The following is a 25,759-nucleotide window of genomic DNA, read 5'->3' on the forward strand; positions in this document are numbered from 1 at the left end:
TAATATTAGCTTTATAAGAAAAAATATAATATTCATTTCTCAAAAAGTTGAAATTATTGTTTTAAATCTTATAAAATAAATAATCTTTTATAAAAAAAAACATTTTTCTTGGAATTTAATCTTCTAAAACTCAAATTCACTATTCTTTATTTTAAATCCATGTTAATATAGATAAAAAAAAATAGTTATTTTAAAAACTGAATTGCTTTCACATTTTAACACTATAAATCATGACACAAGTTATCTATGAAAGTCACTGAACAAATGTATTATAACAAGTGCCAATGTAATAGTAGAAACTATACAAGATTGTAACTTTTTTGAGAAATGAAAACCGTTTTTTTTATTAGGATTTAAGTTAAAACTTGCTAATTTCAAAGAAACTAAAATCATAATCAAACCACTTTGTGCTGCCGAACTAAAAAAAATAGAAAAAATCAACGTAAATTCTTGCAGAGACACCCTTTGATTTTCCCTTCTTCCTAGAATATCAGAACCATGCTTGTCACATTCAAATGCACCCCAGAAACACATCATCAAGGTGACAAGATAATAAATTTGAAGCATGTAAGCTCAACACAGTCACCACCTAACACACACAGATTGTCCCTTTAAATACCATATTTTATATTTTGATGAATGGGGTGCTGCAAGTCCATGATTGTGTTACATGATGCAATGTCCTTCCATTTGACATCACATGTGGCACACTACAGAGCATTGTCGAGGTCAAAGCTTACACATAAATATCATGCAATTTTATAACCCTTCAAGAGCCAAAATCATATGAATCGGTTAGCACTTCAATTCTGTCCAAGATATGATGCCATTGCACCAGACAGCATATTGCAGGATCCAGGAACACAAACTGTCAGCTGATCATAACCCTTTGCTGTTTCACATATCCTTGTCAATGATGTCCCTCATCATCTGTATTGGTATAAGTCCCTCAGTTCGTATAGCATCTTTGTTTGGATCAGGGCTGATAAAGAACACAGTTGGCAATCCCCGGACCTGAAATATATCCGGAATAATCCAAGTGTAAATCTAAGTCTCATATCACGTAAAAATGACAAAGTCACCCATTTGGATTAAAAGTGATGTGAATCTTTTATGTGGGTTGGACTGATGTCACATAAAAATGCATCACATTCAAGTGTGTTCTTTAGAGACTGTAACAATCCAAATTTCAACTGAAGGGCAAATCAATTATCAGGGTCTAGATCTGTTTGCTAATAGTCCCCTTTGAGGGTCTTGTCTAGTCTAGGCTTGAAGGTTGAAACAACAACCATTAAAATAGTTATTCTTGTCAGTCATAATACAAAGAAAATACATATACAAGATCTAGACATTTAGGATTATTATTATCTTTAAACAAACAAACAGGATTACCATGTGTTGCTGTATGAGGAAACTGATTAGACCCCATGATGCAATGTATGTTTATTTTTGTCCCCACATTTTTAGGGTACCCTACTGCAAGTTCACGTGTCATTTTGTAAAGTAGAAAAAGTGGAAAATTATGAAGAGGTAATAGTAACAGGATATACTACATAGTATAGAGACCCTGGTAGTTGTAATACTAGGTTACGAACATAAAGCATGAGGGATAAACCCATTTATTCTATATTATACAAACTCTTTGACAACTTCAATAAAAAATAATAAGGTTTTCTAATGGATCTCTATTGAGTATTTGTACATGAACATGTTGTAAACAAAATTGAGGGTGTATTACCTGCATGTCGCGTGAAAATTCATACTCGTCATCAGTGTCAACCTTAACAAACAGTGCCTTGTTTTCGTACTCAACTGCTAGCTGAAAAAGAAAAGTAAATATGGATGGTTATTTCTGAGCTTTCAAATCAACTACTCAACAAGACAAGTAACCACCCTTTTATGTGAAATTAAGAACCACGACATTGATTAAAACATGAAATACTTGTAGAATTAAGGAAATAAGACAGAGTATGCAAAGATTATTCAAGTATTTTGTACAAAGTCAGTAAGGGAAAGAAAAGCAACCACTTGGAGAAGAACAAATTCTAGATCCCATATGCTTAAATTGGTTCTACCAGTCAGAAGATATGTGTATTTCAATGGAAGATGAACTATTGCAGCCAACTTGATTGTCAAAATGCAATGTGATGTGACCCTTAGTGAAGTTCATTAATGTATCTTTTCTAGTGATGAAGTAAAACAAAATATTGAATATCATAAAATTAAAGCTAACATTCATTTGAAATTTCAATAGAACTTCTGGATAAGTGTTTTGCTTGTAAACTGGTTGCAAAGTTGCAGAGAATGCTTTGAACATGATTGATTAATAAATATATGCATAACCGTTTTCAAAATCACACCGTCTCTGAACTAAGGATGCATTTGAAAAAAGAGTGTTTAAAAAGCTGATCTAGCACAAGTGTTTGGGATCGCTTATAAGCTATTTTGAACTTATTTATATAAACTCATGTGGATAACTTACGAAAATAGTTTGACCTTGTTCCTGCTTCAATTATTGAAACAATTTACACGTAAGTACTTAAATTATAAGCACTAATTTATTATGCGCTTAATAAGGTATTTATAACGAAACACAATGACAAGTGAATAAAATAAAGCCTCTTCCTGATCTTTTAACACTTTCTCCTCCCCTTCTCACCTCCACCTCTTTTGGATGAAAACTACAGTGACTCTTGCTTGTAGATTAAAATTTCAATGCATTAACCCTAATCGTTGATACAATTCATCTATTTCTGTCCTCTACATTATCATAAAGTTAGATATTGTATAAGATTTTACTGAATATACAACATTAGATGAAGAGAATCTAGTTCTGAAACCTCTTGGATTTGCAAGATCTTCAACATATTATGAATTTATGGTGAAGATTCAGTTTCATAATTGTTGCCATTATGATCCTGAAGGGTATGTTCACTATAGTTACACCATAATTACAACTGTAAATTGGTAAGCACAAGTTAAAACTCATGCAACTTATTTCAGACACGTTAAAAAAGACTAATTGCCATTTATAAAAGAGGTCAGTCTCCTTAAATAGCATTCAATTAGGCCGAATCTATCAAGTTATTTCTTAGATCAATCTCATATCTATTAATTCAGAATATGGCACAAGCTCCAGATCAGAGCAAGTTTTGCAAGCAACCAATAGTCTCGCATCTACCACTAATTCAGTCATGCACAACAAAATAATATATTAAATAACATGCTTAGAAATCATGAAAATGTTGTATATAGTCACGGCCATCCGTTCCTCTTTTTATGTGTCTATTTGGTTAGTCACGGCCATCCTTTGTTACTATCTACTTGTATGTTTGCTTAAGAGCTAAGACCTATAACATTAATGTTCTTAAAATATTGCTTGTCCTCAAACAATCTCTTCTTTGCAATTAGACGTGTTGTCATTGTAAACTGGGAATTGATTCTTTGAGAAGGGGAATCCTTGGAAGAGAGTTCTCTTCATTATACTTTTCATTCTATTCAATAAAAATCATTCTTTTCTTTCTCATTTTAATTCTTGGTTCCAACACATTCAGTGAACATGAATAATAGAAAACTCTCAGATGAGAAGAATGCACTTGGATTGGAATATATAAAACCATAATCTGTTATGATCAAACCCAGATAGGGTGTCCAACAGATTGGAAACCCTTAATTTTGGGGGCAAGGAAAATGAATAACATGGCAAATTCATTATCATACTGGACAATTAATGATGAAATTAATCATTGTATAGAATCAAGGTTTTAAATTGAAGTCGTGGCAGTAGTTGCTGTTTTGTTGCAATCCTTGACAATGTGGCAAAAACTGCAGCAGTGTTGTGCCCAAAAACTTTGATGTTGCACCAAATATGACAGTTGCTGACTGTTTTCCAAAAGCGTGTCAAATATAAAATCTTTGTCAAATATTTAATGAATTTGGTCCATATTTTTGGTGAATGGTATTTAATCTATCCCACAGCACAATCTAAAAAATAGTTAAAGACTAGCAAAGGAGGCTGAATTAAAACATCAAAAATACTTTAAGGCATTGTGCTTGCCTGAAAGTTGAAACCAACATCAGAAGGCAACAACACATCCTTGTAGTCAAATCAGAGCAAAGGTTAAGCGTTTTACAGATCATTTAAAGCACGTACCATTTCAAGTTCTTGAGCCATTAAGATGCATGGTCCACACCAAGTTGCATAGAAATCTATAATAAGAGGAACTTTTCTTTCTCCCTTCACCAGCTCCTGGATTTCCTCAGCTGACAACTTTTTCTACAAGTCGAAAATAACAAACAATGGGATCACTAAAGTATCAGACAACATTTAATTTATTGAATAATAAATACAAAAAGTAAATAGTCTATGAAATAAATACAAAAAGTAAATAGTCTATGTTTTGACAGCGTTATTTTTTTTACATTGTTATTCACTAACAAACTGCTTATCTTAAAATCTATGGATTTATCCACTGATTGCCAACAAAGTCATGCCAAAGATTATTTTTTTTATCATTGATGTGAGTAGTGCATTGAAATTGAGTTAAAAAAAGTTAAACCCTTCTGTTTTCTTTCTTCTTTCCCAGAAATACTACATTTACACAGGAAGAAATCAAATAAAAAAAAAAAAAAAAAAAAACTATTTTTTAAGTTCCTACTCATAAGGGGTAAAAGGTAAAGAATTTTATCAGAAGAAAAACAAAGTATTACCTCAGAAACACAAAACCATTCATTACACTGAAAACTAGTAACACTTTTGCGACATAAACGGATGTACAAAAGAATAAAAAGAAAAAATTTCACTACAAAAAGAAAACATTTTGTTGAAACCTAGATACAACTGTCATGAAAAACGAAAATTCAGAAAGAGTAACAAAAGACCCATATGAAGAAAAAACAAGATAGACCCAGAAACGATATGCTAGAAAGTGAAGTGTTTGAAGTGGCATACCACAAGATAGTCATCCCTGATATATTTTCCTTGGGTTGGCTTGCAGAGCAACTTTCTGGGTACTGTGGAGAGTGAAAGAGGCTTATTGTTGTTGAGGTGAGTGGTTGTGGTGAGGGGATAAGGGTTGTGGTGAGTTATGAAAGAAGGGTTTGGTAGAGAAGCACAAAGGGGTTTGGAATTGAAGGGTGAGAGAATGGCCATGCTGTGGTGAGGAGCATGGCAATGGAGGAGAACCATTGTCGTTGGTTTGAAATTTGCAGAGAGTGTGTGTTGAATGAAAAGAAGGTTTTTGAGTACAGGGGTTTACCATATCTACTTCTACTTTGATGAATACAAATAGATAGATAAAAGAATTTCTTTACCCTATGTTTTTTTTTCTGTTACCAAATAATTTATAACAATAAATATATAAAAAAATTCTTTTTTTTAACATTTTAAAACATCAATTTTATTCTTTAAAATATAATTATTTATTAAAATTTTAAAAATTGATCATAATTTTTATTAATTTTTTATAAAATCGTTTATTTATGTTTTTTCTCTTATTTATTTATTAATGATAAATCTTTAATCTTTTTTAATATATTCTATTTTATTTTTATAAATACAATTTTATTTTATATATCAATTTAATAATTTTATGATATCATCGCCAACTAATATAATATCACATACATTTAAAAAGTGAATTCACACACGATAGTGTATGTGTTTACTCTAGTAGTAATAATTTATAACAATATATAAAGAGGATTTCCCTTTTTGTGTCCACTTTTCAAAATACCGATTTTACATTTTAAATATAATAATTTATTAAATTTTTAAAAATTGACCGTTATTTTTATAAACTTTTTATAAAATTAGATGTATCTGTTTCTTCTCTTCTTCTTTATTTATCATTGGTTATTCTTTTATCTTTTTTGATATATTTCACTTTATTTTTAATAAATATAATTTTAATTTATATATTAATTTAATAACATTATAATATTTTCACCAACTAATATAATATCACGTATATTTAAAAAATGTATATGTAACATCCCATTTAATAGTTTTTCGCACTATCAAATAAAACATTATATCATGATCAAACATAGCAGATAGTAGAGATAACAGTCATATACATATAAGTATATAAAGTTGGTACAGTCATCCAAAAACACTACACAAAACCCTCCTGACAAGAGTAGTAATACAAGGAGAATATCTAAACTACAAGTCTCAAGACTTTGTAGAATCTGACCCAAAAACTAACACAACACCCAAGCAAAGAGTCAGCTCCTGCTCAACGGAGGGGTATCATCACAAGGCTCGGCTCTACTCACACCAACCGTAGGTGATCATTGCAAAGGAGAAAACACAAAGACAGGCAAAATAAACAAAAGGGTAAGCTAACTAAATTGAGAGAAAAATGATACAATTCACAATGTAAATATCAATCATAACACACAACTCAATTGCATAATTCTAGACTCGATATCCGGATTGTGTAAGCGACATTGGAGCTCTTGGTGGCTTGCACCTGCAACGGTTCCCAGACTCTGCAGAGTCTGGACACAAGGAGTCTTCACCCGACCGTTCCCAGGGTAAGTCCCCTTCGCGTCTAGGACTTGATCAAGTCCAAAGACTAGGACCTCCTGCTACTCCTCACGACATAATCCATTCTGCTCTATCTGAGCGTGAATGATCATTGGAGTTTCAGGATACCAACCAATATGGATTCCACACGTCCTTACACACACACACACACACACACTAATAAGTTCACATGAATTTCCCTTGAAATTCTATTCTAATCACAACTCCTCATGATTCATACCAATCCAATTTCATCACACAATACATTAATAATGAAGTTCCAGGCATATGAGATACTAATTGCACAAAACTACCTTAAAACATATAATATCGCACTTTAAAACGGAAACTGAAACATCCCACTGCAGTGACTCTCGCTCAAGCTAGACAATCTAGCCCAGGCGAGAGATCATCTCGCTTAGGCGAGTCAGTCTCGCCTGAGCGAGGCTCTAACAGTGGCTAAAGTTAAAACTAGGCGAACTCTCGCTCAGGCTAAGCTGGCTCGCTTAGACGAGATTGTCTTCTCACTTAAGCGACCTCAGCTCGCCTAGGCGAGACTTCGCGCAAGAAAAGGGGTGGGTTTTCTGGTGTTTTCACTTGGGCGAGAGCCACCCGCCTAAGCGAAAATACCAGATTACACATTGTTCCCACATGTAAATGCACTGGATTCATGGCAGAATTCAATCAAGCAACCACACATAAATTTTAACCAGCAATTTAGCACTCAAAGCTTCAATCAGACTCATCAAACGTGATTCATGGGTTTAAATAAGAAGAAATTACAGTTAGCTTCCCTTACCTTTTTAAAATCACCACAAACAAGAATCTAATCACAAGGGCACCTCACTTCCACAACCTAAGGGGCTGAAATTCATAAACTCAGAGTGAGTACAAGACCCTAATTCTGTTTTGGTAAGCATTAAACTCCAAAAATTCCAAAATTGGAGAGAATTGAGGAAAACCGAATTTGACTTACCGGGAGAAGAAGATGACTCAACTGGAGGAGGAATTCTTCTTCTGGTTCCAGGTCCAGTAGCTGTAACAGAAGGGAGAAGTGATTAGAAAGGGAAATTTTGAGCTCCTATTAGAGAGAAGGCAGTGCAGTTGGTTCAGAGGGAGGAAAACAATGATGGTGGAGTGTGGTTCAGTGATATGAGTAGGAGAAAGAAGAGAGTGTATAGAGAGGGGAGGGATAGTGGGTTCTCATAATCTCTCCAACAACAAAATTTTCGTCCCGAAAATTAAGGCTCACCAAAGAACAAGTCTGGATATGATTCCTTCACATCCTCTTCAAGTTCCCAAGTGGAATCACTCGTTCTCTTGTCCCAGATGATCTGAACTAGACTGATGGACTTCCCCCTTCGCTGCCCTGTCTGGCTATCACCAAGACCAACAGGTTGAACCTCCACTGAAAGATCTCCTCTAATCTGCAGATCTTCTGCCTCAACCACATGAGAAGGATCAGACACATACTTTCTGAGCTGAGAGACATGGAATATTGAGTGAAGGTTGGACAACTGAGGAGGTAGGGCGATCACATAAGCCACTGGTCCAATCCTCCTCAAAATCTGATATGGACTGATGAACTTAGGAGACAGCTTCCTCGAGCGAATAGCCCTCCCTACACTAGTGGTCGGGGTAATCCTCAAGAAAACATGGTCTCCAGCTGCAAACTCCAAACGTCTTCTCCTCTGATCAGCATATGATTTATGTCTGCTCTGAGATGCCTTAATCCTTTCTTGTATTAGATTGACCTTCTCTGTAGTTTGCCTCAGTAACTCTGGTCCTACAACCACTGACTCTCCATCTTGGTACCAGCACAAGGGAGTCCTGCATCTCCTACCATAGAGAGCTTCATATGGCGCCATGCCAATGCTTGCATGGAAATTGTTATTATAGGTAAACTCCATCAAAGGTAGGATCTCGTCCCATGCACCAAGATGATCCAGCACGCACGTCTGCAAGAGGTCCTCAAGAGACTGAATTGTCCTCTCGGACTGGCCATCCGTCTGGGGGTGATAAGCTGAGCTCATAATCAGCCTGTTGCCCAAGGCACTTTGCAACGTCTGCCAGAAACGGGAGGTGAATCATGGATCTCTATCAGAGACTATGCTCGACGACACTCCATGCAATCTCATAATCTCACTGATAGACAATTATGTCAGCTTCGTCATGTACATCCTCAGATTCACCGCTAGGAAGTTGGCAATCTTGGTCAGACGGTCTACTGTAACCCATATGGCATCATGGCTCCTCACTGTCCGTGGTAAATGGGTAACAAAATCCATAGCAATGCTATCCCATTTCCACTCCGGGATCTCTAACTGTTGTAGCATTCCTCCAGGTCTCTGATGTTCTGCTTTAGCCTTCTGACAGGTCAAGCAGGATGACACATATCGAGCTACATCTGACTTCATTCACGACCACCAGAAGGATTCTTTCAGATCATGGTACATTTTAGTCATGCTTGGGTGCATGCTAAAACGACTCTTGTGTCCCTCTTCAAGAATCATGCCTTTCACTTCCAAATCCTCAGGTATGCAGACCTTGCCTCTGAATCTTAACACCCCATCACTTCCTATCTCAAAGTCCTTAGCTTTCTCAGTACCAAGCAACTCCACTGTTCTTCGCAGCTTGGGATCAGATAATTGCCTCTCCTTTATCAGGACGAGGAAATCACTAGACACTGTTAGATGGTTGCATGTAATGACATCCTCTCCTAAAGTCACCTGTAACTGCATGTCCCTAAATTGCTCCACCAAATCCAACTCCCTGGCCATCATATAAGATGCGTGAACTATTTTTCGACTTAGGGCATCAGCCACCACATTCGCTTTCCCCGGGTGGTACAACAACTCGAAGTCAAAGTCCTTTAAAAACTTCATCCATCGTCTTTGCCTCATGTTCAACTCTTTCTGGTCGAACAAAAAACTTGGAACTGAGTACCATACAGATAATGTCTCCAGATTTTCAGTGCAAACACCATAGTCGCTAACTTCAAATTGTGTGTGGGGTAGTTCTTCTCATGACTTTTCAATTGTCTCGAGGCGTAGGCAACCACTCTTCGTTCTTGCATCAGAACACACCCTAACCCCTGGTGGGAAGGATCACAGTAAACCTCAAAGGGTCTACTGGCATCAGGAATCACCAACACGGGAGCACTGGTCAGCTTCTGCTTCAACTCTTGGAAACTATTTTCACACCGGTCGGTCCAAGTAAAAGGCTGATCCTTGCGAGTCATGTGTGTCAAGGGTGCCACGATCTTAGAGAACCCCTCGATGAACCTTCTGTAGTAGTTTGTCAGTCCCACAAAGCTCCTAATCTCAGTCACTAATTTAGGACGCTCTCATTTTAACACAGCCTCAACTTTGGATGGGTCCACAAATATGTCCTGAGCTGAGATCATATGCCCCAAGAATTAGACCGTGGTCATCCAGAACTAGCACTTTGACAGTTTTGCATACAACTGTTTCTCCCTCAAGATGCTCAGAACTGTCCTCAGATGCTCTGCATGCTCTTAACGAGTTCGGGAATATATCAGAATGTCGTCGCTGAAGACCACCACGAACTTGTCTAGAAACGGCCTGAAGATTCTATTCATATAATCCATGAACAGAGCAAGAGCATTAGTCACACCGAAAGGCATCACTACGTACTCGTAGTGTCCATATATGGATCTAAAAGCGGTCTTCTGCACATCATCAGACTTAACTCTAATCTGATGGTATCCTGATCTCAGGTCGATTTTTGAAAACACCACAGTTCCATGCAACTGATCCATCAAGTCATCTATCCTTGGCAGAGGATATTTGTTCTTGATGGTTAGCTTGTAATCCACACAAAGCCTAGAGCTGCCATCTTTCTTCTTGACCAATAACACCGGCGCTCCCCAAGGTAACACACTGGGTCTAATGAACTGTTTCTCCAACAGTTCCTCAATCTGCTTCTTCAATTCTGCTAACTCAGCAAGAGTCATCCTGTAGGGTGCTATTGATACTGGTCCTGCTCCTGGCACCAGATCAATAGAGAACTCTATCTCCCTAGAAGGAGGCAAGCCAGACACTTCATTAGGGAAAACATATGAGAATTCCCTCACCACTGGCGTCTCAAGGTGTCCATCCCCATTCTCAACAGATAGTTGAGTCAAAATTAAAAAACACCGAGATCCCTCCTTTATTGCTCTATCCACATGCTGTGAGGACATCAACAAATCTTCATCCTCTGAGCTGGGGAACAACACTTTCTTCTCATTGCAATCAATGAGAATGTGATTAGCAGATAGCCAATCCATCCCCATGATTACATCTAACCCTTCCAGAGGTAAACAGATAAGGTTCAACCTGTACTTGCGCCCCTCAACCTCGATCAAACATCTGGCACACAACGTCGAGGTTCTAACCATCCTAGAAGCAGGCGTGGACACCACCAGGTCGTACTGGAGTTCCATCACCGGAAGACCCAACTCCATCACTATAGACTCCGCACAAAAGAGTGTGTCGCTCCCGAATCGTATAACACACGCAAGCTCCTACCGGCAATCACACAAGATCCAATGATGAGGTTACCTGATCTGTCTGCCTCTGCACCCATCATGGCATACATTCGGCCATCTGCCTGGGGCCTAGCACTCTCCCGTGCCTGCTGTGGTTGCGGCTGCGTTGGAATCCTCGGCACTACACTCTTGCCAGTGGGGCAATCTCTGAGGAAGTGGCCTTCCTGACCACATCTGTGACATGTTTGTCTGCCACCAAGCAGAGGGCAAGCACTCCTCATGTGGGGCCCTCCACAATGAAAACACCGAGCCATGTGAGAGTGATGCTGAGGAGACTGATGCTGATGAGACTGAGGCTGATGTGACTGTGGTGTGAATCTCCTGGACCCCTGAGGCGGAGGTCTAGAGTAGCGTTTCCTCCTATCATCCTGTCGACTCGTGGACCCAGATGGTCCTTCCACCTTCTGCTGAGACCGCTATTGAGCTTCAACTTCAGCTTTTAGCTTCTCCATTACTTTTGCTTTCTCCCACCAAAGCAGGGAACTCCTTTATAGAAAGCGGAGCCACCATGAGTTTAAGATCGCCTCTCAACCCATTCTCAAACTTTCTACACTGCCAATCCTCAGCCATCCTCAAGGTATGGAATCTGCCCAGGTGCTTGAACTTCTCAGCATACTCTGATACTGACATCTCTCCTTGCATCAGCTGCAAGAACTTCACCTCTTTGGCGTACCTCACATTGTTTGGAAAGTACTCAGCAGAAAACTTCTTTTTGAACAACTCCCATGTGACGGGCTCTCGGTTGTCTTCTAGCATCATCTTCATACTAGACCACAAGTGGACAACCTCTCCGGCTAGCAGATACTCAGAATACACCAGTCTATTCTCTATTGGGCACCTCTTGGCATCATAAATTCGCTCCATATCCCTCATCCACTGATCTGCCTCATCCGGGGTGGTCTTGCCATCGAAGCGGGATGGATGATGTTGAAGAAAATCCTCCAAACACCATTCTTGTACTCGTAATGGTGGAGCTTGGGAAGATCCAGCTGTAGAACGATTCTCCCCCAACTGATGCAGGGCTTCCAAATGCCTATGCTGAGTTGCCTCTGCTACGAGCCTAACAAACTCCATCTACTGCAAGGCTAGGTTGTGCTGATTCACCATGTTAGCATTCTGTTGCTGCATGGCCGCTAACATCACTTCAATTGTCCCCACTAAGTGAGAACTATCCGGGTTAGGAAGAGGAGGAGGAGGAGGCCTAGGTGCCATAGCTCTGACCACACAAAGAGAGAATCGTCAATCTAGCTAACAAATACCACAATCGCACCAAAAACTATGAGAAACACACAACAGAAACTAGGCAAGCTCACACCTACAGACCCTAAAGGAACCACTGCTCTGATACCAAAAATGTAACATCTCATTTAATAGTTTTTCCCACTATCAAATAAAACATTATATCATGATCAAACATAGCAGATAGTAGAGATAACAGTCATATACATATAATTATATAAAACTGGTACAGTCATCCAAAAACACTACACAAAACACTCCTGACAAGAGTAGTAATACAAGGAGAAGATCTAAACTACAAGTCTAAGACTTTATAGAATCTGGCCCAAAAACTAACACAACACCCAACCAAAGAGTCAGCTCCTGCTCAGCATCAAGGCTCGACTCTGCTCACACCAACCGTAGGTGATCATTGCAAAGGAGAAAACACAAAGACAAGCAAAATAAAAAAAAGGGTAAGCTAACTGAATTGAGAGAAAAATGATACAATTCACAATATAAATATCAATCATAACACACAACTCAATTGCATAATTCTAGACTCGATATCCGGATTGTGTAAGCGACATTGGAGCTCTTGGTGGCTTGCATCTGCAACGGTTCCCAGACTCTGCAGAGTTTGGACACAAGGAGTCTTCACCCGACCGTTCCCAGGGTAAGTCCCCTTCGCGTCTAGGACTTGATCAAGTCCAAAGACTAGGACTTCCTACTACTCCTCACGACATAATCCATTCTACTCTATCTGAGCGTGAATGATTATTGGAGTTGCAGGATACCAACCAATATGGATTCCACACGTCCTTACACACACACACACACACACACTAATAAGTTCACATGAATTTCCTTTGAAATTCTATTCCAATCACAACTCCTCATGCTTCATACCAATCCAATTTCATCACACAATACATTAATAATGAAGTTCTAGGCATATGAGATACTAATTGCACAAAACTACCTTAAAACATACAATATCGCACTTTAAAACGGAAATTGAAACATCCCACTGCAGTGACTCTCGCTCAAGCTAGACAATCTAGCCCAAGCAAGAGATCATCTCGCTTAGGCGAGTCAGTCTCGCCTGAGTGAGGCTCTAACAGTGGCTAAAGTTAAAACTAGGCGAACTCTCGCTCAGGCTAAGCTGGCTCGCTTAGACGAGATTGTCTTCTCGCTTAAGCGACCTCAGCTCGCCTAGGCGAGACTTCGCGCAAGAAAAGGGGTGGGTTTTCTGGTATTTTCGCTTGGGCGAGAGCCACCCGCCTAGGCGAAAATACCAGATTACACATTGTTCCCACATGTAAATGCACTGGATTCATGGCAGAATTCAATCAAGCAACCACACATAAATTTTAACCAGCAATTTGGCACTCAGAGCTTCAATCAGACTCATCAAACATGATTCATGGGTTTAAATAAGAAGAAATTACAGTTAGCTTCCTTTGCCTTTTTAAAATCACCACAAGCAAGACTCTAATCACAAGGGCACCTCAATTCCACAACCTAAGGGGCTGAAATTCATAAACTCAGAGGGAGTACAGGACCCTAATTCGGTTTTGGTAAGCATTGAACTCCAGAAATTCCAAAATTGGAGAGAATTGAGGAAAACCGAATTTGACTTACCGGGAAGAGAAGATGACTCAGCTGGAGGAGGAATTCTTCTTCTGGTTCCAGGTCCAGTAGTTGTAACAGAAGGGAGGAGTGATTAGAAAGGGAAATTTTGAGCTCCTATTAGAGAGAAGGAAGTGTAGTTGGTTCAGAGGGAGGAAAACAGTGATAGTGAAGTGTGGTTCAGTGATATGAGTAGGAGAAAGAAGATAGTGTATAAAAAGGGGAAGGATAGTGGGTTCTCACAATATACACACATGCGCGATAGCGCATGTGTTACGCTAGTAATAATAATAATAAGGGTTAAATATGTTTTTGATCACTCAAGTTTCAGCGAAATTTGGAATTAGTCTCTCATCAAAACTTTTGACCAATTTAGTCCTTCATCTTTCAAAATGCGTGAATTTAGTCCTTTTAACCAAATTTTGTTAAGTTTATCTGACGTTTCGAGTGCATTTCATGATAGTATTTAAGTTAACATTGAAGCAAAAATTTGTCAAACAGTATAAATAATTTAAATACTATCATGAAATGTGCTTGAAATGTCAGATAAACTTAACAAAATTTGGTTAAAAGGACTAAATTCACGCACTTTGGAAGATGAAAGACTAAATTGGTCAAAAGTTTTGATGAGGGACTAAACCCAAATTTCGCTCAAACTTGAGGGACCAAAAACATATTTAACCCTAATAATAATTTAGACAAATGTTAGGAAAAAAATAAACATTTTACATAATTTTTAGAAGATATTTTGTTTCTGAAAAGAAAGGTAAAAATAATCGTTTAAAAAATTTGAACATGGCTTTTGTTGGAAAATAGTTTCTTCTTCGAAAGATAATCTTCTGTATATTTTTTGTGTTTAAATATATTTTTAATTATTTAAATTTCTCTTCTCAGATTTAAAATTTATCTTTCTTGTCCTTATAATTTTAAAGTGTTTGCTTCATTTCTTTAGTTTTGAAATATTATTTTATGTTATTTTTTAAATATTAATTTTAACTTTTGGACGAATAAACTGAACCAATTTCTTTTAAATTACACGAACTAAAAAAGTTAATTCTAAATTTAAAGAATGAAAAAAAAAGTTACTTAACTTTTAAGGATTAAAACATTTTTTATTTCCATTTATGAAAGGTTCGCCAAGTATTTAAAAAAATTGAAGTACATAGTTTTAAAAAGTTTGTTCTTAAGAAAATCTCGTTTTGGTTTTTTAGAAAATAAACAGCGTAAGACATAAGAGAATTTATGCTTTGTTGACTATCTATAGGGATGATGGTGTAAAGAAAGAAAAGAAAGAATGAGAAAAAACTTTTCTAAAAGTTCTTTTAGAACATATTCCGATTTTTTTTTTCAGAATATATTTATATTTTATAGGAGAATGTTTCGGAAAACTCATTTTAAAAAATCTTATATGTATTTTAAATAATATGTTTTGAAAATCATATTTCAAAAAGTTAATGTTTATTTTGAAATACAATTCATGTAGTTTAAAAATTTTGTTCCGATTTATTTGAAAATTTTTTCAGATAATAAAATGATATTTTAAAGATAATCTCATTAGCCTGATTGACATTGTTTTAATATGGAACAAGACGATCTTAAGACGGTGTCGATTCTTCCTTTGCTCCCCTCAGGACTCTCGCTGGATCTGCTCGCTGCATGAACTCCGAGGGTGGGGTAACTGCAGACACTCCGACATTCAAGTCAAATAGTGATTCGATATGAGGCGTATGTAGTAAAGTGAGAAAAACACATCTCTTTGTAGTTACTAGATCCTAATTTATATTGTTCACTTAGCAGACTTGTTATTATTATTTGTTGATAGTTCGCATTCGAGGATCAACTCTTTCCTTTCTGACTAAGATTGCACGTGTAAGTTCTTTCCTTATTGACTGAGATTGCTCGTCTGTACATTGTAAAGGATCAACTCTTTCTTTATTGTCTAAGATTGCTCGTCAGCTCTTTCCTTATTGACTAAGATTGTCCGTCTGTGTACCTTGTCAAGGATTAGTTCTTTCCGTAATTACTAAGATTGCTCGTGTGTAACTTGTTAAGGATCAACTCTTTTCTTATTGATTAAGATTGCTCGTATATACCTTCTCAAGAATCAGTCCTTCCTATATTTACTAAATGAAAAATCTTATAAATCGAAATGAAAACTAAACGAAATGAAAAATATTATAGAATTCTAAATGAAGCGAGATTATGCACTGCTTGTATGTACATCATCATCCTTACCCAAGCGGCCACTATTGGGCCGGGATATACCCGGCCAGGCAGCAGGCCAAGATGTACCCGGCCTCTGCATCATGCTGACCCCTTTTTCTTTGCTTGCTGGTCTTGCACGCCTCTTCCCTCTTCCTAGGATCGAGATGTGGTCAGCCTTTCCACGTACAAATGGGTCGGGATATGACCGGCCTGTTACCCATACAAATAATAAAATGATATTTTAAAAATATGTGATTGTAAAAAAACAGCGTGGACTTGGTAGAAGTAAAAGTTTACCTTCTATTATTTATTTCATATTTTTTCTCTTCCTTTCTTTTTCATATTTTTTTCGAAATTTTCTATCCGTTTTATCATTATTTTCAAGACACAAATTTTTAAGCCGTTGAGATAGGTTATTGTTTTTTAATTGAAAGGATAAATAAAAGACAATAAGATAAGTTGCATATGATGCGTACGAGAATGAAAATATAGTAAAAATTTAAGCATTTGAAGAAAAAGACAAACACACGCTAAGGAAGCAATTTTAATCACATAAACCATTTTCATAGCATAATTTTTTCTTAGCAAAATGAAAATAAAGAGAGAAATTTGTTTATTAAGAATATGGCTTAAAGTTGAACATGACGTGTGATTTGTGTTATAAACTTTTTATTCACTTTCTAATTTTACTGATAAAAGAAAGAGATAAGTTTGACGTTTTATATATATATATATATATATATATATATATATATATATATATATATATATAGAGAGAGAGAGAGAGAGAGAGAGAGAGAGAATTGCATTGTGTGTAAATATATACCAACAACCCCAAAATTTATCAACCAATATTTTTTTTTATCTAACTACAATAATGAGTACTTAAACACAAAAGTAGTTCGTATATTATAAATTACATGAAAAATATAAATATCTTATAAAAGGATATTATAAGTATTTGTAAAATAAATCCATTCTTTGTTCAGTAAGGAATTTCATTTTCCTAAAATTTAAAATATTATTTATTTTTGTTGACACTCCGACTTAACAAATTCATTCAAAAGAATCTCTAACAAGATTACATAAGTATCGTTTATATTAAGTTGAAACAAAATTAAAAGAAAAAAAAAACGCAAATAGTTATTCAAACTATGCTATTAAACACATTAATAGTTAAGTTAATTAACACAACTTAACGTGTAAAAAGAAACTTCCAATTACACAATATTAACCAACAAATGCTATTATTTTTTAAGTTTCCATATTTTCATTACTCCCACAAGAATAGGACATTATTACAGTGTGTAAAGTGCTCATACCATGATAGCTTTGTATTATTTTTACAGTTTCCATTACTCCCACATAAGAGGAAAATGACAAAAATGTGATAGTGCCTCTCTTATAAATGGATACTATAAATGCGATTTTCAATTACCCCACAACTAAAACACCAACACTTTTGTCAAATCTCTTTAGAACTTGTTTTATGAATTAGGATTTTTTTCTCACTAAAAATACTATCTCTAAAGCATAATCGAAGGATGCCATTGAGGCCGAAAAAGCTTAAAAAGATTGTTTTTATTTTTAGTTTGATTATCATTTTTAAAAATAAATGCTCAAATGTGGTTTAATTCCACTCTACTTTTATATTTTGTAAGAGTGCTCATGGATTGAATTTTTAATGATCCAATCCATCTCTATTTTAAATTCAAATAATTGGATCAAATTTTCGATCCAAATCCATTTTTTCAACAAAACTAGTTTGAATTTTTTTAAAATCTAAATCCAAATATTTGGATAAAGATTTAAATCCAATATAAATATTTGTATCAAGTTCAAAATCCATAATTCATTTTTTATAAAAGAAATTAAATTGAATTTTCTAAAATTTATATCTTTACGACCGACACGATACAATTTGACTAGAGTTGTCAATTTGGCTCAGCCAACTAGGTTAGACCCTGACCCATGTGGACTAGGGGCAAAAAAGTCTCCCATTACACAACACACAAAAGCCTGTGGGTTAAGGCCCGCCCATTGCTTTCTTCTTAAACATGAAAAAATATTATTATTAAAATATATTATTAAACTTTCCTTCATTGGCACAAGGTCGATAAGTTTAGGACCCATCTAAGTCGTTAGACCGACTTGGTCTGTCTAACTCGTTGTGTCAGCCCAACATTGTCAAGTCGTTGTGTTGGCCCAGCCCGACATGGTTTGGTCGTCAGGCCCGCCTGGCTCGTCAAGGTTGTCGGGCTTACCCGGTCCGTATGGATCGTCAGGTCCAGTCCGTCCTAGTTTTCAGGCCGACTCAACCTGTCCGGGTCGTCAGGCCGACTCAGCCTGTCTGAGTAGTCGAATCAACTCAGTTTGTCCAAGTCGTCGGGCCAACTCAGCTTGTCCAGGTCGTCGATCCAACTCATCTTGTCCAGGCCGTCAAGTACAACTCGTTTGAGTGGTCGGGCCGACTTAGCCTGTTCGGGTCATCGGGCCGACTCAGTCTGTCAAATTCGTTGGGCCCGTCTGGGTCGTGGGGCTTGCCCATCCCATCAAGGCCGTTGGGCTTGCCTAGTCCGTATAGGTTGTCGCGCAAGACTCGTCCAATTTGTAAAGTCGGCCCAACCTGTTCGGGTCTTTGAGCCCGCCTTGCTTGTTCAGGTCGTCAGGCCCGGCCGACTCGTCTGGGTCGTTGGGCCCGTCTAGGTCGTCGGGTCCGTCTAGCCCATTCGTGTCTTTGGGCCCTCCCGACTCGTTTAGGTCGTCAGGCTCGACCGACTTGTCTAGGTCGTTGGGTCCGTCCAGTCTTTTAGGGTCGTCAGGCCTACCCGGTCCATACAGGTCGTCGGGCACGGTGCGTTCGAATTTGTATTTAGCCTAGTTCATATCAACTTTTAGCCTAACCCAACTAAAAATTTAAATTGAAAATTTGGATTGGTTGGATTATCCATATTTGAAAATCTTGATTTAGGGAATGAATTTCCAATTGATAAAATATATAAAATGTAGATTAATTTGAAATCCAGATCCATTAAAATATATTTTAAATGGATTGGATTTTTAATAAAATAAATTTTAAGTGAATTGGATCGAAGTTAAAGTGAATCATATCATTTTTATATTATTTAAGATATTTCATACTTTTATATCTTCTAAAAAAAGAAAAAGTAGTTTCATAAGGGCTTTTGATATGAGTTGTTACCCAACGAATTCGTGAAGTGCCTTCACATGACAAATTGTGTTTACATGAATATTGAGCTTTAATTAGTTTAAAAGCCATTGAAAAATACACATGCAAAAAGAGGTGAGACACCATGAAGAAACATTCCTTCATTTCTTAATTAATGAAAGAGAAGGTTACAATTAAAGATCTATATGTAATTAAAGTTAGGATAGATAATGGTTTTACCTCTACCCTGTATGGTGTTCTCTTTCACAGGTCAGGCAAATTACACTTACCTAATTTGCTACAATTTTTTTTTGAGTTTAGACATTCTGTTTAATTTTTTCATGTCTTTAAAATAAGACATCAAAAAATCAACAGAAAATCTAGACTCAACTTTCTTCCTCCTCCGATCCGATCTATATATATATATATGATGTTGATGAATTATAAGCTTTGTACAGACAGAATAGTGTGATGATTAACTTCTTCCAATTCTTAGTGAAGAATCAACATCTTTATTGACACTTGCAAAGATCCTAGCAATCTCTAGTTGAGTGTTGGCTATGATCTCAGTTCTCTTGAGCTCCATCTCCCCTCTCTTTGCCTCAGCTTCAACCCTCATCTTCTCAATCTCTTTCATTGTCTCCATTCTGCTTTCTTCTGACCTCACCACCACTTCTGCTAGCCACCTTATGCTTTCTGCTATCTCCATGTCTTCACTGTTATTGCTGTTACTGTTCCTTCTCACCCTCTTCTTCTTCTTCTCACTTTTCATCTTCCTCTTGTTGCATCTCACCTTCTCCTTTTCACTGTATAGAGCAGGTGTGCTACTATCCGACTCTATCACATTCTTCTCAGATACATCCTCACATGACTTCCCCCCTAACCCATCTTCCTATTAATGCCAAAACATTAATAATATTTATATCATATGCTGTTTCAACATGTAAACTTTTATACAATGTTTCAAGATAACATAGCTCTGAAGTAGTTAAATTGCACGGGTAGAAAGACTAGTAAAACAAATACACGAGACAGTGACTTTTACTGAGTAATTTTTAAGTAGAATGTATTACAACTATTTGAATATGTCATTTTTCAGTTCATGTTCTGCGAATTGTCAACCTTCTGTTGCAAAGAAAATCAATCATACATTTTTAAAATCCAAGATTTTTCTTCTCTTTATATGAAACTGAAGGTGCTTGGAGCAACAATCATGCAGTTTTTCATGAACAAGTTCAGGAAAATGATCCAATTTTACTCTTATGCACAGAATGTTACACTGACAGCATAAGGCTTAGTAATTAGAAAAAAGGTTTTGAGCCATTTAGTTACCAACTTCACCAAGTTAAACATCATTCTGAAATGGATGAGTCATGATCATAAAAGGCAGAACAAAAGAATCAAGCCAAAGTTGAATAAAAAACCACCCAGAATGAAAAATTATGCATCATATAATAATCTATCTCTACCTTGATTAGTCTTTCGTCACCATTGGATCCGTGAGAGTTTTGTGTGGGTGGTGGAGGAGCAGCAGAAGGAGGAGCTTGTGACACAGCCAGTGAAGGAGGATCTAACAATACCAGAGCCTGGTTACTGTTGGTGGCAGCATGTGGTGGTTGAAATGATGGTGCTATTGTTGTTGGTGTTAGTGTTGGTGTTGTTGGTGTTGGATTTGGTGTTGGGAATGAAGATATTGGTCCTGTGCCACGCAGGAGAAGATCAAGGCGAGAGTACAAAGGCCAAGATGATGCATCAGCAGTGGTTGCAGACTCTGATCTGTACCTTTTCTTCATGGACTCAATCTTGTTCTTGCACTGAGTCTGTGTCTTCGGTGACTTGGTGGAGTTGGCTCTTGATGAGACATGTTTTGCAACATCTTCCCAGTCATGGCCCTTGAGTTTGGCTCTGTTTCTGAGCACCCATTTAGCCTCATAGGCTTCAAGAAGGGTTGACACAGCCCCTTCACTCCACTCATCTCTCTTCAACCTGTCACCGCCACCAACAATGACTTTTCTGGGAGAATTGTCTTCTTTGATGGTGGCGTGATCAGGGAGAAAGAGAGATGGGTGACTATCATCTTGCTTCTCTGATTTCTCCTCCATCTCTCATCCCCCATCTACTACAAAGCTTTTAACCCTTTCTCTTTAGCTGCTAACATACTTCAAACTTCACTCTGAGACCATCAAATACAACCACTAGCATTAGAAAGAGAGCTAGAAACAAAAAAGATGGAAAATATAGCACTAGTGGGCGGTGGAAAGGAAAAAAAAAAATGTTCACCTTTTGTCAAAGGACTTAATCATGTCAATGCCCTCAACCTTTCTTTTTCTTGCTTTTGTGCAAATAGGTGGTGCTCCATAGTGTTACCTCAAGATTTTAAATCCTAGTTAATTATTGCAAGTGTGACTCTACAATGAAGCTCTTAATATAGCATACCCCTCTTGGTTTTCTATTGTTTTTCTTTGTACAAATCACAAACATTTTATATTGAAAAGAGTTGTTTGAGTCACATAAGATAACTAGCTATAAACAACAAAAGTTTTTTTATACCGTAAATAAATACAACTGTGTGCACATTCCAAATACTTGGAACTCAATTTTAAACTTAACTCAATTTTATACAACACCGACTTGGATTTCTCTGAAGAGATATAATACCAATAAGACCTGAGCCCAATCAAATAAGATATTGACATTACTCTCAACTCAAAACCTTAAGACAATGAGTTTATGGATCTTTATCCTTATATAGTACTCTACTTTCTCATTTTTAGTCAATATGAAATTTAGACTTACTTTCTTAACTATAGAAGAGGGTAATTGAGTCTAAATTGGAAAGTTTAGTGTAGAGTATTGGTTTTGGTTGAGTTAATTTGGCTGTTAGCGTTGATATGAAGCCAAGCATGACATCCAGTGGGCCTAGCAGAAGGGTGGTGGTGGTGGTGATGGTGGGTCAGTCACGTGGGTGTGTCACCCACTCCCTTCAGAATCCTCATCACACAAATATTTTCACAACCATTCACCACCCTCAAACTTCAACTTCCTCCACCACCAGTCAATGTGCTCCCCTCACTCAAAAACACCAACACTTGCTTTCATGTGTTTTTTTATCTTCTCTCTCTCTCCTAGTCTTTCTCAGGTAGCACTTTTGTTATTAGCTATGTCAATGTGGGTTTTGAAAGGTGTTTTGGTGATGCAGACACAGCCACTACAATTTTATTTAACATCACAATAAACTTTTCATTTATTAATAATCGAAACATTCCATTTTAATAAAAAGTTAAACCATTTCAATAAAAAAAAAACAATTAATTTAATTTCTTTAAAGCTGTGAAAGTTTAGCTTATACATACAATTGTCAAATAAATAACAATAGGTATTTTCTCACTCCCCCTTTCCCTTCTTTGTGACATCAGTGGAATAGATTGACTTATGGTTTTTTGGAATCGATTCATATTCTCTTCTCCCAATTAATCCTTGGAGAGAAGAAAATTTTGCAAAATGCTTTCGCCAATTCATAGATTATCATGAAACTGTCATTCTAAGAATATGCAATCTGATCTTATCCCTCACACCTCCAAGACTCAGCTCTCACGCCCATACCTTTCTAAAGGGTAACATTGACTACACATTTCTATTATACTAAAGTGTTGATCCCGAAAAATTAGCCTGCATTCTTCACTTCACTGAAGTAAAAAAGTAAGAAAAACTTTTTTAAGTTAGGTAAAATTGAAAAAATTAAGAACAAAATTATTTCTTCCCTCTCGTTTGGGATGAACTTTCGTATTTACAAGCAAACAAAAGGGGAGTTTACATTTCATGTTCCCACCTCCCCTTGAATTTCGGAGGTGGGTAAATTTTTATTACAATTGAAAAAATGGATTTTTGACGGAAAGTTGATGTTACAAGGAAGCGGTTTATATGATCTCCTCAAGGATATAAAGTTTGTGATTAGACTTAAAGTCGACTTATATTTTTCCTCAAGATCGGTTCATATCCCTTTTCAACGTTGATCCAACACCATTTCTTTATTTGGCTTCTTATTTATTAAAAGTTGGCTCATAACCTTTCTCGAGGTCGACCAAACACCTTTTTCTTGTTCCGACTCTAATTTTGTCAAAGATTCTTCAAGTTTCGGCTTATAACATACCTCTAAGTCGGCCTTTTACCTACCTTGGGGTCAACCCATAATCTTGTTGGTGGCACCTGAGAATATGTTGCTTCTTATATATATAAGGTCGGGTCTACCTTGGAGTAGGCCTTCTACTGCCTTGGGATCGGTCCAAATCTTGGAAAATTACCTTGGTCCATAACAAATCTTTAATGAAACTTGTCGTTTTATGACAAGTCTTTATCGAGTCGGAATCAAAATGACCATGTTGAGGTCAATCATTCCTTGGAGGGTACAAGGGTGTTTAAGAATTGGAAAAATGTTTTTGGAAAATCATTTCTTAAAGAAGAAAATAAGAAATCTGTTGGGTATTGGGCTCCCTTCCTATGTGGAGAAAAGGCCCAAAATTTGAGAAGCCCATGTCTCACTTAAACCTAGTGGAGAGGAGGCTATAAAATAAAGAGAGAGGCAGAACAATAGAGTAAGAATACACTGAAAGCCCTAACACATAGAGGGAGAGGTAGAGGGAAAATTCTGTTCACGTTTTTCATAGAGCTGTCGCAGTAAATTCGGCGCTGCGGATTCGTTCACCGTTGGATCGGGCTGAAATTTTTACAGCAGGTTCGGAACTCATTGCTCTTCATTCTGACCGGTCGGATCTTTGATACGAGGTCTGAGTTGGGAGATATTAATTTCGCACTGCAGCAGTGATTTGTAGAGGTTTTCCTCTCTTGTTCTTCTCTATTTGAAAGCTTTGTTGTTTTGTTATTTGGTTGGGTGTTGGCACTAATTTGTGCTATTGATTGAGACTCTTTTGTACTCTTGTTGATCATAGTGAAGCTATTTCTTTGGTCTGGACGACTCGTGGTTTTTACCCTTGATTTGAGGGGTTTTCCACGTTAAAAATCTTGGTGCCTTTATTTGTGCTTTTGGTGATTTATTATTGCTGCTCTTTGATTATTGCTCCTCATAGATTCTTGCAAGTTAGGGGAAATTATATCCGCTGCATTCTCTGGTATATTGTTTGTTATTGTTTTTCCCATCAGAGTGGCATCAGAGCTCTTGGTTGGGCTATATTTACTTGCTTGAATGATGGAGGCAAATGCAAAGATGGTTGCTTTGAATGGTACAAATTATCATTTGTGGAAGGGCAAGATGAAAGATTTATTATTTGTCAAGAAATTGCATCTTCCAGTCTTTGCTACACAGAAGCCAGATTCTATGTCTGAAGAAGAATGGGACTTTGAGCACCAACAGGTATGTGGTTTTATTCGGCAATATGTTGAAGATAATGTTTATAATCATATTGCTAATGAGACACATGCCAGAGCTTTGTGGGAGAAGATTGAGTCTTTGTATGCTTCTAAGTCGGGCAATAATAAATTGTATTTGTTAAATTGCTTGATGAATTTGAGGTACAGGGAGAATTCTTCTATTTCTGATCACTTAAATGAGTTTCAAGGGCTCCTAGATCAATTGTCAGGAATGGGCATAAAGTTTGATGACGAAGTTATGGGATTATGGTTGCTTAATACTCTACCAGAGTCTTGGGAGGTATTTCGGGTTTCAATTACGAACTCTGCCTCGAATGGTGTTGTTTCTTTTCAGATGGCAAAGAGCGGTGCTCTTAATGAAGAGATGAGAAGGAAGGCACATGGTTCTTCATCTCAGTCTGAGATGCTTGTTACAGAAGCTAGGGGGAGAAGTCAGAAAAAGGAACATAAAGGTGGTAGAGAGAAGAGTAGGAGCAAGTCCAAGTCAAGATACAAGAATTTAGAGTGCCATTTTTGTCATAAAACTGGACACATTCAGAAATACTGTTTTAAGTGGAAAAAGGAGAACAAAGACAAGAAGGGCAAACAGAGAGAGAATGATCATGATGATGATGATCGTGTCACTACTGCTACAGATGGTGATCTTGTTCTTCTTCGTGACTTTGAGTCCGTTAATCTTGTATCTGATGAGAGCATGTGGATTATTGATAGTGGTGCTACACTGCATGTTACACCTAGGAAGGAGTTCTTCACATCTTACACTTCTGGTGATTTTGGAGTGTTGAAGATGGGTAATGATGGTGAGTCTAAAGTGATTGGTGTTGGTGATGTTTGCCTGCAAACCAACATGGGAGTGCAGTTGTTGCTTAAAGGAGTCAAACATGCTCCAGATGTTCGTTTTAATTTAATCTCTGTGCAGTTGCTTGATGATTGTGGTTATGACAATCACTTTGGTTCTAGTAAATGGAAGCTCACTAAAGGTAACTTGGTTATGGCCAGAGGGGAGAGACAATCTAAATTGTATTGGACTAAAGCTTTGGTTGCTAAAGACAGTGTGAATGCTATG

General features: G+C 37.1%; 3 protein-coding genes across 3 annotated transcripts; all 3 read right to left on the reverse strand.

The window, feature by feature from the left end:
- Positions 1-450: 450 nt before the first annotated feature.
- LOC114176968 (thioredoxin-like protein CITRX, chloroplastic) lies at positions 451-5,258 on the reverse strand. Its single transcript, XM_028062174.1, has 4 exons — positions 4,952-5,258; positions 4,154-4,276; positions 1,739-1,819; positions 451-1,014 (listed from the first exon to the last, which is right to left on the reverse strand). Exons 1-4 carry the CDS (start codon positions 5,186-5,188, stop codon positions 898-900), a joined length of 558 nt encoding a protein of 185 aa, XP_027917975.1. The 5' UTR covers positions 5,189-5,258; the 3' UTR covers positions 451-897.
- A 5,744-nt stretch (positions 5,259-11,002) lies between these two features.
- On the reverse strand, positions 11,003-12,158 carry LOC114182348. Its single transcript, XM_028069214.1, has 2 exons — positions 11,556-12,158; positions 11,003-11,500 (listed from the first exon to the last, which is right to left on the reverse strand). Exons 1-2 carry the CDS (start codon positions 12,156-12,158, stop codon positions 11,003-11,005), a joined length of 1,101 nt encoding a protein of 366 aa, XP_027925015.1.
- Positions 12,159-19,444: 7,286 nt separating this feature from the next.
- LOC114195892 (trihelix transcription factor ASIL2) lies at positions 19,445-21,780 on the reverse strand. The gene is made up of 3 exons (XM_028086323.1): positions 21,589-21,780; positions 20,778-21,481; positions 19,445-20,200 (listed from the first exon to the last, which is right to left on the reverse strand). The coding sequence occupies exons 2-3, from the start codon at positions 21,408-21,410 to the stop codon at positions 19,784-19,786; spliced, it is 1,050 nt and encodes a 349-aa protein (XP_027942124.1). The 5' UTR covers positions 21,411-21,481; positions 21,589-21,780; the 3' UTR covers positions 19,445-19,783.
- Positions 21,781-25,759: the final 3,979 nt, after the last annotated feature.

The sequence above is a fragment of the Vigna unguiculata genome, chromosome 1 (genome assembly GCF_004118075.2).
Source record: "Vigna unguiculata cultivar IT97K-499-35 chromosome 1, ASM411807v1, whole genome shotgun sequence".
NCBI lineage: Eukaryota > Viridiplantae > Streptophyta > Magnoliopsida > Fabales > Fabaceae > Vigna > Vigna unguiculata.